Source organism: Cavia porcellus, unplaced genomic scaffold (genome assembly GCF_034190915.1).
Source record: "Cavia porcellus strain 051 isolate PalLab524CR breed Dunkin Hartley unplaced genomic scaffold, mCavPor4.1 scaffold_32, whole genome shotgun sequence".
Taxonomy (NCBI): Eukaryota; Metazoa; Chordata; class Mammalia; order Rodentia; family Caviidae; genus Cavia; species Cavia porcellus.
This window is the reverse complement of record NW_026947515.1, coordinates 12543228-12557627: the sequence shown is the minus strand read 5'-3', so window position 1 is coordinate 12557627 and position 14400 is coordinate 12543228. Positions and strand designations below refer to the sequence as shown.

Genomic DNA, 14400 nt, shown 5'->3' with positions numbered 1-14400 from the left:
CTCAAATCCAGAATATGCAAGCAGTGGTTGCCTCTTCCTAGAGGATGGGGGAGTAGTGCAGGTAGCAACTGATTACCACTGGAAGTCACCTTAAGGAACATCAAAGGATGTCACAAAAGCTTCTGATTCTCTGATCCTGTTGGAAACCTTTTTTTCACTACCTCCTTTAAGCTAAAGAGAGAAAATATCTCACCACTTTGAGACCTGATTCTTGGCCCTCAAATTTCCAAAATTTGGCAGGAAATAAACAAGTAAATCAACAAACTGAACAAATTAACTACAGCTGTGGGCAGGGCTGCTGAGAACAGAATGACAGATTCACCCTGAGATGAACAAGGACACAGGGAGCCACTGTCACCTGGGCAGCAGAGGAAGTCCTCTCTCAGGAGAGGACAATCAAACTGAAATCTCAAGAAATCAGCAGCCGTCAGCTCTTTCTACCGCCTGCACAAAAGACTTGAAATGTGCAGTGTTCCTGACAGATTTACCAGGAAGTGCAGGAGAAGGTAATACTCACCCACTCCTCCGAAGGGCAACGCATTGAGTGTGAAGTGCATGACGACATCATTGACTGTGACCCCACCACTGGAGGTCTCGTCAATCATCCGTTTGATGAGCTAAGAACAGACCAAACAAATCCTGATCAGTGACACCCATGCCGCTCCTCATGCGGAGGGCTGTGTCCTCCGGAAACACACATTCTGGCTTTGTGTACGAAGTTCTCAGGCTTGGGGACACTGTGTCACACCTTGATAAACTGTGTTAATTTAGCAAATGTGATTGATATTTAACTTCTGAGAGGTACATCTAGCACAAGTTATACATCTGAATCTGAACACCCCAAGTCTGAAATGCTCCCAAACACCAAACTTTTTAAATTCCAACCTGATGTTACCAGTAGAAAACTGCACACCTTGAAACTTTTGTTTTATGTACAAAATTTTTTAAAAATTGTATAAATCTATGTATTTAGGATATGTGTGTATAGTCTATATAAAACAAATGAATTCTGTGTTTAGACTTGAGTCACATCCCCAACTTAGTCTCACTATATACAAACCAAAATTCCAAAACCTAAAGTCCAAAGCATTCCTGAACGCCAGTACATCAAGGGACTTTGCCCTGAACCTTTTGGTCTTTCACGAGAACACTATCTGGAGTTGTACTCCCAAAAACTGAAGCTGAAGGCTTTTAAGGCTTTCAGACCACAGTATATTCCAGGATTTAAGTATTGTTTCTCAATCGTTGCTCTAAATTAAGCACATGATGATAGGTATTAATCTTTATGAAATGTGTAAGTATTTAGGATCTTAGATTTAGCATTCTATTCTTGAAGAAAAAAGTGGCTAGTTAGCCTAAGAACCAAAAAGGCCAAATGACACCAGCTCAAGAAATGTTACCTCACCTAGGTGCCAGAAAGCTGCTCCTGACAATCTTCCCAGCAAGGGTCACGTTTGGACTGCAGTGATCTCAGGTGACCCACCTCCAGGAACTGCCCTCACTGAGCTGCATGCTGGCCACCAGACGGCAGACTTCAGGGTTCCTGCCCACTGTATTATCTATGGTCGTTTTACATGGCAGGACACTGTTGTCTAAGTAAGTCTTTACTGAGTCTCATACATCTGTCTCACTTCAAATATCTGTGGCCATCTGTAGCTAATTAGCATTCTAAGCTCAGAAACTATTACAGGATTATATGCTTCTATTTACCTCCAGGAGTTCTCCAGAAAACATCTGCCTTATGAACATCTCATACAGACTGACCCTACCCTTACCCTTTCATTTTCCCTTTTCTTCAGAACCCACCTGCCACATGGAGGCCACTGCCCATTAACAGCACACGCAACACAAATAAGCCATGCAGAAAGCAGCAGAGCTGGTCCAACACGTGACACGCCCTACCCATCCAACAACAATGTCATCTGAGGAACTGAAATCCAGGATACCACAACCACTCACGTGCAAGTCTTTGTCTTACTCAGACCCACGTGAATGGCCGTGAATTCCATTTTGGTCACATGGTTAGGAACACTTTTACAGAGTAAGCCCTACGCATTCATGTCAGAGAAGCATAGGATGCTGACATGTGTAAGTCTTGTAATTATACAGGAGATGTTTGTGAGTCCAACGCTTTGTGACATTCACCCCTGTGGACTCAGATCTAATCCCAGGGAGTAGGGGAAAGGATATAGTGAAAACCTTGGGACCTCATTACCCAAGACAACAAGCTCTGTGTACACACTCAGCAGCTGAACCCTGACATACATACAAGCTATCATTTACTTTCCAGCGAAGAAGAAATATACCATGATAGTCAGCCATGATAGTGAGCTGTTCTTTATAAAGGTTACCTTATTGTTATGAGAAAATATATAGAGCGCCAGGGGCTTTTCACGTTCATTTATGAAGTTTATGGCTTCATCTGCATTTTTCACAGGCACTAATGGAAGAACTGGTCCAAAAATTTCCTCTTGCATCACCCTGGATTTAGGATCCACGTCAGTAAGTATCGTTGGGGCTAAAAAGAAAACACAATGGAAACACTAGAAAATAGAAAATAAAACTGCAAAACTCTCAAGTTACATGTTTATCACTACCTCCTTCACCCAAGTTATAGCTTTTTTAAAAAAATAAAGTCCCCTTAGCGTGTGTCAGTCCTGGGTTTGATCTCCCCCTGAGCAGGGACTGAATGGTGCAAATAGGTCTCTTCAAAGCAAGTGAATCAAAGGATTCTTGTGCAAACCAAGAGGAAGATACACACAGAGATATGTCTTTTTTTCTGGTTCATACTAACCCTGTTCACAGAAATGGGCATATTTACCCAGAGGTTACACTGACATCTCTCCCAGACTCAGACAGACAGTCTGAGTCAAATCAACAGTGCTCCTTAACTCAAAATTTTTCTGCACATTGTATCACTGACTTTTACTGTTAGCTGCCAAACAGATTAAGATTAACACACTCAAATGAGCAAGACTTGCTTCTCCTCCGTAGGAGTTCAGTGTTCTGTCTACTAAGGGACAGCAACAGACGAAGGGAGAGTACAGCAACACTGCAGAAGCAGTGCAGAGGGCCCCAGTGTCTGTGCCAATGCAGGGCACAAATCACAGAAGCCCACAAACCCAGCGCGTCATCAGCTGAGAGAAGACTTCCGGCCATAACAAGATGACTCTCCCTCTTTCCCGTAGTGTCTACCAGGTTCCTGGACACCATGGCTAAGGCTAGCTCTCTGCAGCACACTCCATGCGTACATAAGCAGCTCTCCAAAGCCCAGGCCGCCCATGTTAAGTCCAGAACCAATTTGATTCCCCAACTGGAAGTCCTAATTAGACCAAGCTAATCATGACAGGCCCTTCCTCTTGCCTCCGATTACCCCAGAAAGGAGCAAAGCTGCCATGCCAGAGATGGGAAAACAGAAAGATGAAAGAATTGGCATGCCGAGGGTTTGTTTTGTTTTTGATGGTTAAGACTGAGCCACCGAATTACTCAGCCCAGGAGCACGCAGGGATGCTCATTATAAGAGAATAAACTTCTCATTATTTAAATCCTTTACATTTTTGAGTTTTGTTGTTCTGTTTGTTTTCTGAACTGGGTTCTTGCTTATTAGTCCAGACTAGCCTTGAACTCACTATGTAACCCAAGTAGCAATCTTCCTGCCTCAGCCTTCCCAGTGCTGAGATTACAGACATATGCCACCATACCTGGCTCTTTTTGCTTTTCTAAAGTTGGGGGTTTGGGGTGACTTGTAGCATTCTATCTGATACGGGGATTTTAAAAAAGCAATTTGGGGCAGCTTCTTTGCCCACCAAATGTTTCACTTCTTCAGTCACTTTATTACGTTATTTTACAAAATATATTTAAAACTCAGAAGTAGTATATTAGAAAAATACTCAATAGTTTAGTAATAAAACACCATATAAATAATAGTTCACTTACTGACAATAAATAGAATCAGTAAAAACACCAAACTGCGATTTTCCAACAGAAAAAGGTGAATTTTATTACCTATGTAGCGTGTGGCCTCGTCAGTCTCCCCACCAAAAGCTATCTTCTGTCCTTCAAGCAAGCTTTGTATTCTCTTAAAATGACGAAGATTGATGATCCTTTCATAATCAGGAGATTCTTTTACATTTTCTCCATAAAATTCCTATTGAAACAGTACAAGTTACTTGTCACAAAGACCCATTATTTCAATCCCCTTTAAGTTCAAAATCCATCCATGCCTAAAATTAATCTGTTTTTATATCCATAAAGAATCCAATACTACCTTTACCCCACTATTTAGCAGTAATACAGAAGCAAGCTTATGCTTTTTGACAGATGATATAAATTGTCCTCCCCCAATAGATCTATGGCTTCACAAAGTTCCACAAGGTTCTGTGGGTCTCCTGCTGTCTACCCAGTCTTCCTGGGAGCCAGGGAAGAATCCCAGCGCTGCGCCTGGGCATCCACCGGTACACACTGCAGTTTCCCCGCAACAAGGTACAGTACATAACTGCTGAGATGATCTGATCTTCAAACCTAAAATATTTACTATCCAGTCCTTTACAAAAAGATTGCCAGTCGGGACTTCCGGGAGAACATGGCGGACAGATAACAGCAACTACCGGAGGCTCTCTGAAAGACTCGGCTCAGAAGCCAGGAATGGTGCGGACTAAGGAGACATAAGTCGGTGGAGATATGCTCTGCTGACTCAGGAACGAACTGGGCTGAGAGAAGCCAACTTGGAATGCAGTCCTGGCGCTAAAACAGGAACAGAAAAGCCTCGGTGCGGAGGCTGGAACCGCGCCATTGTAAGCCGCGATTTGGGTTTCCCGCCGCGCTGCGGCTGGCTGCCTCTACAGCGGCTCGGCAAGGAGAGAGACGCGCGGAAGCTCTGAGAACGGCAATCTGCGAACGGCAGGGAGGTGTGCACTGACTTGTGGTGAGGTGAGTGAGAGAAACTGACACTCTACCACAGTTTGACTCCAGCAGAGGACTTTCTGGGCCCGGGCAGTCCTGCGGGAGCAGGGCGCGGTGGGACTCCAGCCACACATCCCCCTCTCGGGCGGGATTGGTGAAAAGTGCCTGGCCTGCGTGACGCTGCCGGCAGATCTGGTAGACTGTCCCAACCCAGATCCCAGAGCCTGACGGTGGCCAGGAGGGGAGACGCGTAGGCTGCCTGGTCCGTAACTCCCTGGTGCACAGCGGTGAGTGGGAACAACTAACTGGCGCAATTCGATCAGGCTGTGGCTGACTGGGAGAGAAGCTGGGCCTCTCATATAAGCTTGCATATATAAGGAACAGAGAAGAAGAGGCAGCATGGGAAGAGGCAGCAACAAGAAAGGCTCCTCGGCCCCCAATTCTGAGAAACAGGCAATAGCAGACACCACACCAATACACATAAGGCACCATATAGAGAGCCTCATAGACCAATTCAGGAATGAAGTTATCAATGACCTGAAGCTAGAAGTATGCAGAATAGTTAGAGAAATGCTAAGTACCACCCAAGAAAAAACAGGTGGTGGAATGGAAGAACAGAAAAAAAGGGGAGAATTGTTTGATGGAGAAAACAGAGAAAGCATAGAATACGTGAAGCAGGTTCAAAGGGACTACCAAAATACTAAGAAGTCTATAGAAGACTGGCATAACAGCTTGAAAGAAACTAAGGACAGACTATCTGAACTGGAGGGCAGACTTGTAATATGGGAGAATGAAATGAAAAACTTCTTAAAAATAACAAAGAAACAAACAGCAATAATACAAAGACAAGAAGATGATAAGAGGATCCATAACTTAAGGATTAAGAACATAAAAGAAGAAGTAGGGACACAAACAAGTGAACTACAAAAGCTACTCACAGAAATAATCCAGGAGAATTTTCCTAATTTAGCAAAAGGTAAAGATACTCGGATGTATGAGGCATACAGGACCCCAGCTACCTACAACCCTAACAGAGAAATATAAACAGGCATATAATAATAAAAATTCCAGAAATTCAATACAAGAACAGAATATTACAAGCTGTAAGAGACAAGAAACAGACCACCTACAAGGGAACACCCATCAGAATTACAGCAGATTTCTCTGCACAAACCATCAAATCACGAAGAGCGTGGGGGGAAATAATTCAAGCATTGAAAGATAATAATCTCCAGCCAAGATTGAGATATCCTGCACAACTGTCCCTGGAAATTGATGGAAAAACAAGGTGCTTCCAGGATAAAGAAGAACTGGGGGAATTTGCAACCACCAATTCAACTCTACAGAGAGTATTGCAGGATATTCTAAAAAAAGAAAAATACAAAGAATCCAGAAATAATGGCAGAGAGGCCACAACGAATGGAGCAGAGAACAAAATGAAGAAGACAAACTGACAGCTACGGACAGAAAAAGAGCTTAACAGAAATGAGGCAGAGAAGATTGGATGATAGGAACAGCTATTTTGGAGAAAATGACATCTTAATAGGTAATACAGATTTAGTATCATCTTGTTTTGAAGTCTCATCTAGCTTTTGTCCTTCTGTCTCCAATGGTCTAAATAGGCTGTATCTTATTGGATTTTATTATGTACGATAGTATAAGCAAAAACCTTTTAAAGACAAGGAGATTATACAGAAACCATTGTTCATTTTGTTAGTCGATTCTAAATACTCTGTAATGCTGTCATTCTCTTGAATGGTTTTACATTGTTTTGATATACTTAATGCTACAGTATACGAAGTTGTACTCAAGGATTTCAAAGAAAGAAACAATATGGTAACTACTTTTAGGTTAGGATTATCTGGTGGTGAAACACTATTCTGCTTAAATGGTTATGTTTTGATCTGCGCTGTTTCGTTGTTATGCCCTCTTTTATCTCAATCTCCACTCAATTATTTACTTTTTTATCTTTATCCTTTTAATTAAAGGAAAAAAAATAGCAGGATATATTATAGTAACCCACTTTGACTTTTCATTACCTTGATTTAAAGCCCTGTATTACTCTCACCATCTGGTTTTTAACTGATGTTCCCCTATTCTGTTTTGCTGGATAGTATCAGGTTCGAAAGTTTAGGCATCAGCTGTGAAGATAATGAGATTCATTATGACGCCCATTCTTGTTGACTTTTGTCTACTTTTGAAGACCTACAATGTCTCCAATGTTTTGGTTTTGTCGGTTTTGTTCTTTACTGTTTTGTTCAATTGTATTATAACTAATGATATAGGCAATTCTATTAGAGATAGCGGGAGGCATTATGGTAACCATTGTTGATCACCTTGTATTATGTTTTTACATTATCTATTATGTCCACCCTTTTGACTTGACCGATTCTGTTCTGTTATGTCACATTTGGTTTTACTCTCTTCCAAAAAAGTAATAAGAACCGTGGGAGCAATGAAACCCAAAATGTGTAATAGTCATGGTACAAAAGAGAAGAAAAGAAAGTGCTCCAAACTATATAATTGCATGTATATTTAAGTGTATAAGATAGAAAATGATATCACAGAGTTTTATTGGATCAATGAACAGAACTGTTTGCAGTATCATTGATGGAATGTCCACTTTACAAGCTCTAATTTTGTGACTTGAACAATTATTTCTAAGATGACAATATGTAATCCATTAACTAGTGATTTCCTACTGTTCATTTTTTTTCTGTAAATCTGTATAACTTGTACCCTTTCCCTGCTTTTTTTTTCTTTTCTCCTTAAATAAAATTTAAAAAAAAAAAAAAAAAAAAGATTGCCAGTCGATTTACTTTGTTGATTTGTGTCTTCTCTGGACTAGTTTTTCCACTAGTCATGAATAACAGTGAAAAAGGTCAGAATACAGTTTCCTAGAAACATACAATCAATACGTGTTATGCAAAACAAACCCAAAACTACTGCATTGCTACACCACTTCAAAGCCCTGCAAGAACTCTGAGTTTAATCTCAAAGAAAAATGAACATTATTCACCCACCCTCCACTAAAAAGCAACTCTCGAATCTGGTGGCAAGGATTAGCCTGATAGCTTGCTGATACATGTGTTTATGGGTCCAAGGTTCAGGGCCACCAATGACGGTTTGAGTATTGATTTCATCATAGAATCACCTGGAGGCCTCAGACCATGTGGATTGGAGTATCTGGAGGATAAGGATCAGCAGCTCATTTTTAATGGCTCCCTAGTGACTAACGCGTACTCTGCTGAGAATGCCTGTTTTGGAGTAGCCAGAGGGGCTCTTCTTCCTTGGGACTAAGTTCATCACCATGCTCAGCTAAGCACTTCTCCAATGCCCAGGGATTTTCATTCCACAGGTATCATCACTCCCTCTTCCATCCCAGAGTCCCAAAACCTGGCCAACTTTCATGTTCCCCTTGTCTACATCTGCCATCAGGTGTAACACTGAAGTCTAATTCTCCCATCAAGATCTTGGCACCTCCTCCGATCTTCTTAAACTTCATGCTACACAATTTTCATTCTCTGACCAAACATTACTCTTTAATATTTTTGATCTTTACTTTAAGGGCTCCATTAACATTGGATGATTGAGCAATGGCTATTCCAGTAATTTCTTCCAGCAAGGGGGCTAGTGATCTCTTCTACCCCTGAACTAGTAAGACTGATCAGCCTTTTCCTTTCTACCAATTTAAATCCAACACTTACTCGAAGGCTTAGCTTAGGACATTGCCATGAAACCTCCTATGGTTCCCTGAAGAGACTAGTAATTACCTAAAGGGTACATCGTAAGTCCGTATTTGATTAACTCGCTCCTTTACAGTACTGGCCATCTTAACATACTTATGAGTAACTTTAATCAGTAAAAGCCAATATGCCAAAAGAGTTTCTGATTACACTTCAAGGAACTGGCAGCATCTCTCCAGTCAACAGATACAGCAGTTCAAGTTTTTTTTTTTTTTTTTTTTTTTTTTTTGGTCTTTTTCGTTTTTTATCGGTACTGGGGATCGAACTCACGACTGCCTGCTTGCAAGGCAGGCGCTTATGTCACTGAGCTAAACCCCCAGCCCCCAGTTTAACTTTTCTTAAGATATATTCCATAAATAACTATCAACAAATAACTAGATAGTTTGAGTGAATTTACAACCTAACCTTGCCCCTCTTCTGTAAAGGGCATAAAGAATTTCCAATTAGCCAGTAAGTTAGTTCAGTCACACATACTACTGGAATTGTCCAATGGGACGAAGGGATAACAATGCTGTCTACAAACACGCATCTTACAGAAATCAGTGGAATCAGATGGGTTGAATACAGACCTTCACAGTTTCCTTAATCTTCTGCACGATTTGATTCTGGAGGGAGGCTTCACAGAGAACATAGTCGGGAGCGATGCATGTCTGACCACAATTCATCCATTTTCCCCAGGTTATGCGCCTGAGGGAGAAAAACCAGAAGAGCTGAATAATTCAGCCAAACTGGTTCAGTCAAAACCAAATGGATTCAAATATTTACCCAGTAATCTTTGACAAAAATAAACCCATCTCTAAAACAGTTGGTTAGAATTTAGATTGCATTTTCTAATGGAAATAAAATATTCTAAGTACCAGAGAAGGAAAGTTCTCAGCTTGTGAGAAACAGTACTTGGTAAACAGTGAAGTCATTACCTACTGCAAGAAAGTGAAACACATCTTTCCTATACCCCTTCCCCTCTCTTCTCCAGCTAAACAGCTGTCCTGAATCACAAGAGTTCAGTTTAGACTCTGCCTCCTCCAGTTGTGGCTTTAGAACCTGCTGGCAAGATGTCCGAGGTACAGCAAGCACCTGCACCCACTTTCCTCTACTGGAGTCTTCTCCCACTCTGAAAACCCCTCCTCCGCACAGACACGATCCCACGACCACAGCGTTCACTGTGGGGCTCTTGTTTTGGCAACGCCGCTTCTATGAACAAAGCCAACCTGGATCCTTGCTGTAAGTCCTCACCTTGCCCTTCACTTTCTGTGTCTGAAGAAGAAAAAAAGTCACAGCACCTGGATAACAGCAGTGGTTCTGGCTTCTAGTACCAGAGATGACCTGAAACTTTTTATTTTCTAGTTCTCAGCTGCAGGATGCTAGTCAAAGTTAAAAGATGAGCAATACTGATTTTTACCAATAAAAGATCAATATGCTATCATTTCAAGTGAGGATTTAGATATTTCATTAGGCATAGGCAGCGTTTTATATTACCTACTTCCTGATCAATGACTAGCAGATCTTTAAAATTTCTTGCCAGATTTATCTCAGAAATGGAATATTCCCAAAATTTCTAATGACAACCACACTGATATGAGGACATGTGGTTCAACAACAAGAAGACAGTTTGTGAAAGATGTGTGACTCTTGAGCACATCAACCACAAAAGCTCAATTATATATTTTAAAGCCATAAAGGCATGGGGTTCAAGTGCAAAGGACAACATCAACCTATTAGAAAAACCCTCAATTGTGCAGTGAAAAACCTAAGTAAACCGAAGCCAACCTCACCTGCAAACAACGTCCAGGTCACAATCTTTATCGACATAACATGGACTTTTCCCTCCCAGTTCAAGTGTCACAGGGGTCAGGTGCTTAGCAGCAGCTGCCATGACAATTTTTCCAACTGTGGCATTTCCCGTATAGAGAATGTGGTCAAATCGATGCTTCAGCAGTTCTGTGGTTTCCTCAACGCCACCATTAATAACAGCATACAGGTCCTCAAAGAAAGAGAAACATCTGTTTGTCCTGCCAAATTAATCCTCTTGTGTCACATCACAACTTTCTTTAACATGTATTGTTACGTACAACTAGAAGATCAAGGCCAATCCCTGTGAGGGATGAAGAGGGAAGGGACCAAGGACAAGCAAAGAAAGTTTGTCTGGGAACCATCAACCTCCATGAAACAAACCAGACAGTCTAATGTTTTCAATATGAGCACAAACAAACAAACAGTTGGATGTGACCAGAGAAACACATCAGGTGGGTATGGCATGGTGTACGGTGTGGAAACTTAGAATCTGGGTGAGAAAGTAACACTGTCAGTAACCACTGAATGAGTCACAGCTGCACATCATAATTTAAAAGCTTTTTCTCTATACAACATAGAACAAGGCTCAGTTCAAAGTAGAAACCAAGTCCCTGTCTGCGGAACGTACACCTGGACTGAACTTGGGCTCTGCCACTCACTAGCTTATGCCACCTTCAGCCAGCAACATTTCTACATCTCAGTTTTTCTGACCTGCTACTGGGAGAATTCATATAGCTTCTCTGAATTAAGCCTTTGTATGTATTGTGCTATTATTAGCAGCTATTCTAAAGGTGAAAACCTTGAATAATAATAGCATGAAAAGTAACAAATGAGAACAGATGGGAAGGAAGGGAGATCAGAGAAGTTTAAAAGATTCTGAGTCTTGAATATGAAGTAAAAGTGCCTTGTGGACACTCTGTTTCCATTCAATTTCCTGCTCTTTGAAAGACTAGTTCTTACTTCTTAGTTTAACCACCTAATGTTTCAAGTTTTAATTTTTCTATGGCTTAATCTAGAAAGTATATGTCATGGTTTACGTCGGTGGCCCCCAGGCCTCATGCATTAGCATTGTGCATTTGTGACTGGTTCATAGTCTAGCACTTGCATTGATGGTGTCAGTGCTACACCCTCCTAGGGATGGGGCCAGTATACAACGTAATGGCAGGAAGAAGGCATGTCCAACTCTCAGCGGTTTCCACTCTGCTGTTCCACCATAAACTGTGGCCCGCCATGCCATCCTGACTTGGAGCCAACTGAGTATGGACTAAAACCTCCAAAAACCGTAAGAAATAAATCTTTCCTTTCCCAACTTTGGGCATCAGGTACTTTGTCTCAGCAATGAGTAAAATGTAGCTAAGACAGCATATGTGATTGGTTCCCAGACAAGCTAATAGAAGGAGGTATTACACTGTCATCCTCTCTATCTGAAGTCAACCACCCAAACATTTACCCCTGAGGAGGGGCAAAGCAGAATCCTCTTCCATCTGCTGGCTCTAAGACCTACTCAATCCACAACATCTCACTATTTTCCATTTTATTCTTTTAGATCGGACAACTATTAAGAACTACTGTGGACTGCCATAATAGTGACATGATAACAAAGAACAGTATTATTCAAAGAGCCAGAATTAGTCTCAAGGCCATTAGAAATTAACATGTCCAATACAGCTAGGATATCTGTCTTTTACTGAAAGCTAAATGAAGACTCCTCTCTGCAATAACTATCTATTCAAATTCATCACAAACTTCTTCCCTAGGAAGACCTCAGATTTTGAGAAACAAACCACCCCACAGCTCAGGAAACCACTTTTCTTATTTAGCCTTTGATACTCTGTAATGCTAGCACTTTAATCCAATGTAAAGATTCACCAGCTAGTTCAGGAGGCTACTTTTTTCCTTTATTTTTCATATTACACACATGCAAATTTTATAGTATGAGAGTCTCCAGAAAAGAAATTCTGTGACAAAATATGCTAGCACTCAGCACAGTACCAGCCTTTCATTAACCAATTCATTAAATGAATAATCCTATAGTCATATGTTAGTGTGAATAAGGATTAATCTGAAACGACAAATGGTAGAAGATCTGTAAATAGCAGAGATATTTACGAGCCTAAATATGTTGTGTAACAATCAGAGCTGGGTTATTACACAACATGCTTTGGAACTTCTTTTACTAAACCCATTGTTAGCAGTACAAGGAAACTGTAGACAGCTGCTCAGCAAGCAACAACAGCCAAGAAAATCAAAACTACAAAACTGCAAATGGCTTCTCAGCAAACAACAACAAGCAGCAAATCAAATGTGTGCTTTCCACAACAAACAGATGTGTTGAAAATGGGTCAAGATAGTCTTACCTGGTCTAAATACTGAGGAAGAAGCTTAGTCAAGATCTTGGCTGTGTTTTCACTTAATTCAGAAGGCTTGATAATCGCAGCATTTCCTAAACAAAATAAAAAGTAAAACAGTATCATTTAATACTGGTGTACCTTTAATAATTACTAAATATAATGTTGATGGAGAAGTTACAGGCCCGGTACAGTACTCCAATTATTTCAGGTCACCGACAATAGGTTCCATCATCCTCCAGCTTCTATCACTTTTCTCTCATTTCTACCCTTGGATTTTCCTCTCTGCCCTCAATTATTAACTAGCAAGCTATGTCAACATAAAGCTTTCCCTATAGATTCTCCAAAGAAATTAATCTCTAGTCCCCTGCTGTATATCCAAGCAGCATTACACCCACAACCTTTATCTGAATGAAGAAACTGGTCTGGTGGAATCAGATGGTTAGCCCAAAGCCAGAGTTAGCAGCTGATACCATATAGAATATGAATACCTAACTCCCAATTCTCCTTCTGCCTATCAGATCAAATGCCTTTCAGCCTCACAGGTTCATTCCCTGGGTAGCTCAAAAACCAATCATGCAAATATCATATACATACATGCGTACATATTTGTGCTGGCAAGGCATACCTCCATAGTAAACGGCTCCATAGTAAATATAGTTAGCCATTATCCTTACTTTACAACCAATATGAAAAAAAATATGTCCCTCTAGAAAGTTATAAAGACACAGCTGGCACCACACCTGCAGCAATGGCTCCTACCAGTGGATGCATGGTGAGAACAAATGGGTAGTTCCAAGCTCCAATAATCAGTACGACTCCCAGAGGCTCTGGCTGAACATAGACCTCATCCAGCAAGGTCAACAGGTTCTTCTTAGCTGGGGTAGGAGTAACCCATTCAGGAAGATTCGCCAGCATAAAACCAATTTCCCCAAGGACAGTAATGACTTCCTGATTGAATCCGTTGAATTCACTCTGGTAAAAAGAGAAGCAGTTAACCTTGCAGAATGAGTATGATACATGTGGCCCTGAAGATCAAAACCTTAGGCCTTATCAGTCTAGCTAGTTTGCTGTACAGATTTATTTCTTCTGCACCCTCTTAAACTTCCTAATATTTGCAATGCTTCTAAATTCTTCTGTACTGACTAAAGCCCTTTAAAATTAGGCTTAAACATTATCACTTTCAGGAAGACTTCTCTGAATAGCCTGACTAGATCACACTTTACATAGCAAATATGCTTCTTACTATTGTAATATCTTACTATTTCATCCTTAATATTCAGGCTTATAATTATACTCACATTTTATATATGATGTTTCTCAATTGTGTTTAAAACTCTCCAGGGAAGTGAGTTACTTGTTTTCCTTAGTAATTATACATACAAATATTTGAGGTTTGTAGAATGAATGATTTACAGGCTTTTAAGTCTTGATTTCTATGTCCTGTCTAGTTACTATCACAGCCCCTCTCCACCAAAAGCACTTTAAAAGAAATTTTATAGCTACTACTGTCATTATTGCTATCACTACTCCCTGAAAACTCTTTGGGGGAAGGGATAATCAAACCCTGAGGAAAGCCTGTCTATGCTTGAATGCACATAAAAAGATAAAAG

The 14400-nt window shown here is 40.8% G+C and overlaps 1 protein-coding gene across 2 annotated transcripts in view; it reads right to left on the bottom strand.

The window, feature by feature from the left end:
• The window catches only part of Aldh3a2 (aldehyde dehydrogenase 3 family member A2), a 28518-nt gene that overhangs the window by 13011 nt on the left and 1107 nt on the right, over window positions 1-14400 (bottom strand). For both annotated transcript variants that reach the window (XM_003465231.5, XM_005001649.4), the window contains exons 2-8: window positions 13531-13762; window positions 12797-12882; window positions 10421-10629; window positions 9218-9335; window positions 4006-4147; window positions 2352-2518; window positions 518-617 (exon numbers count right to left, since the gene is read on the bottom strand). In XM_003465231.5, the coding sequence (XP_003465279.1) occupies window positions 518-617; window positions 2352-2518; window positions 4006-4147; window positions 9218-9335; window positions 10421-10629; window positions 12797-12882; window positions 13531-13762 (1054 nt within the window). The remainder of the gene's footprint in view (window positions 1-517; window positions 618-2351; window positions 2519-4005; window positions 4148-9217; window positions 9336-10420; window positions 10630-12796; window positions 12883-13530; window positions 13763-14400) is intronic.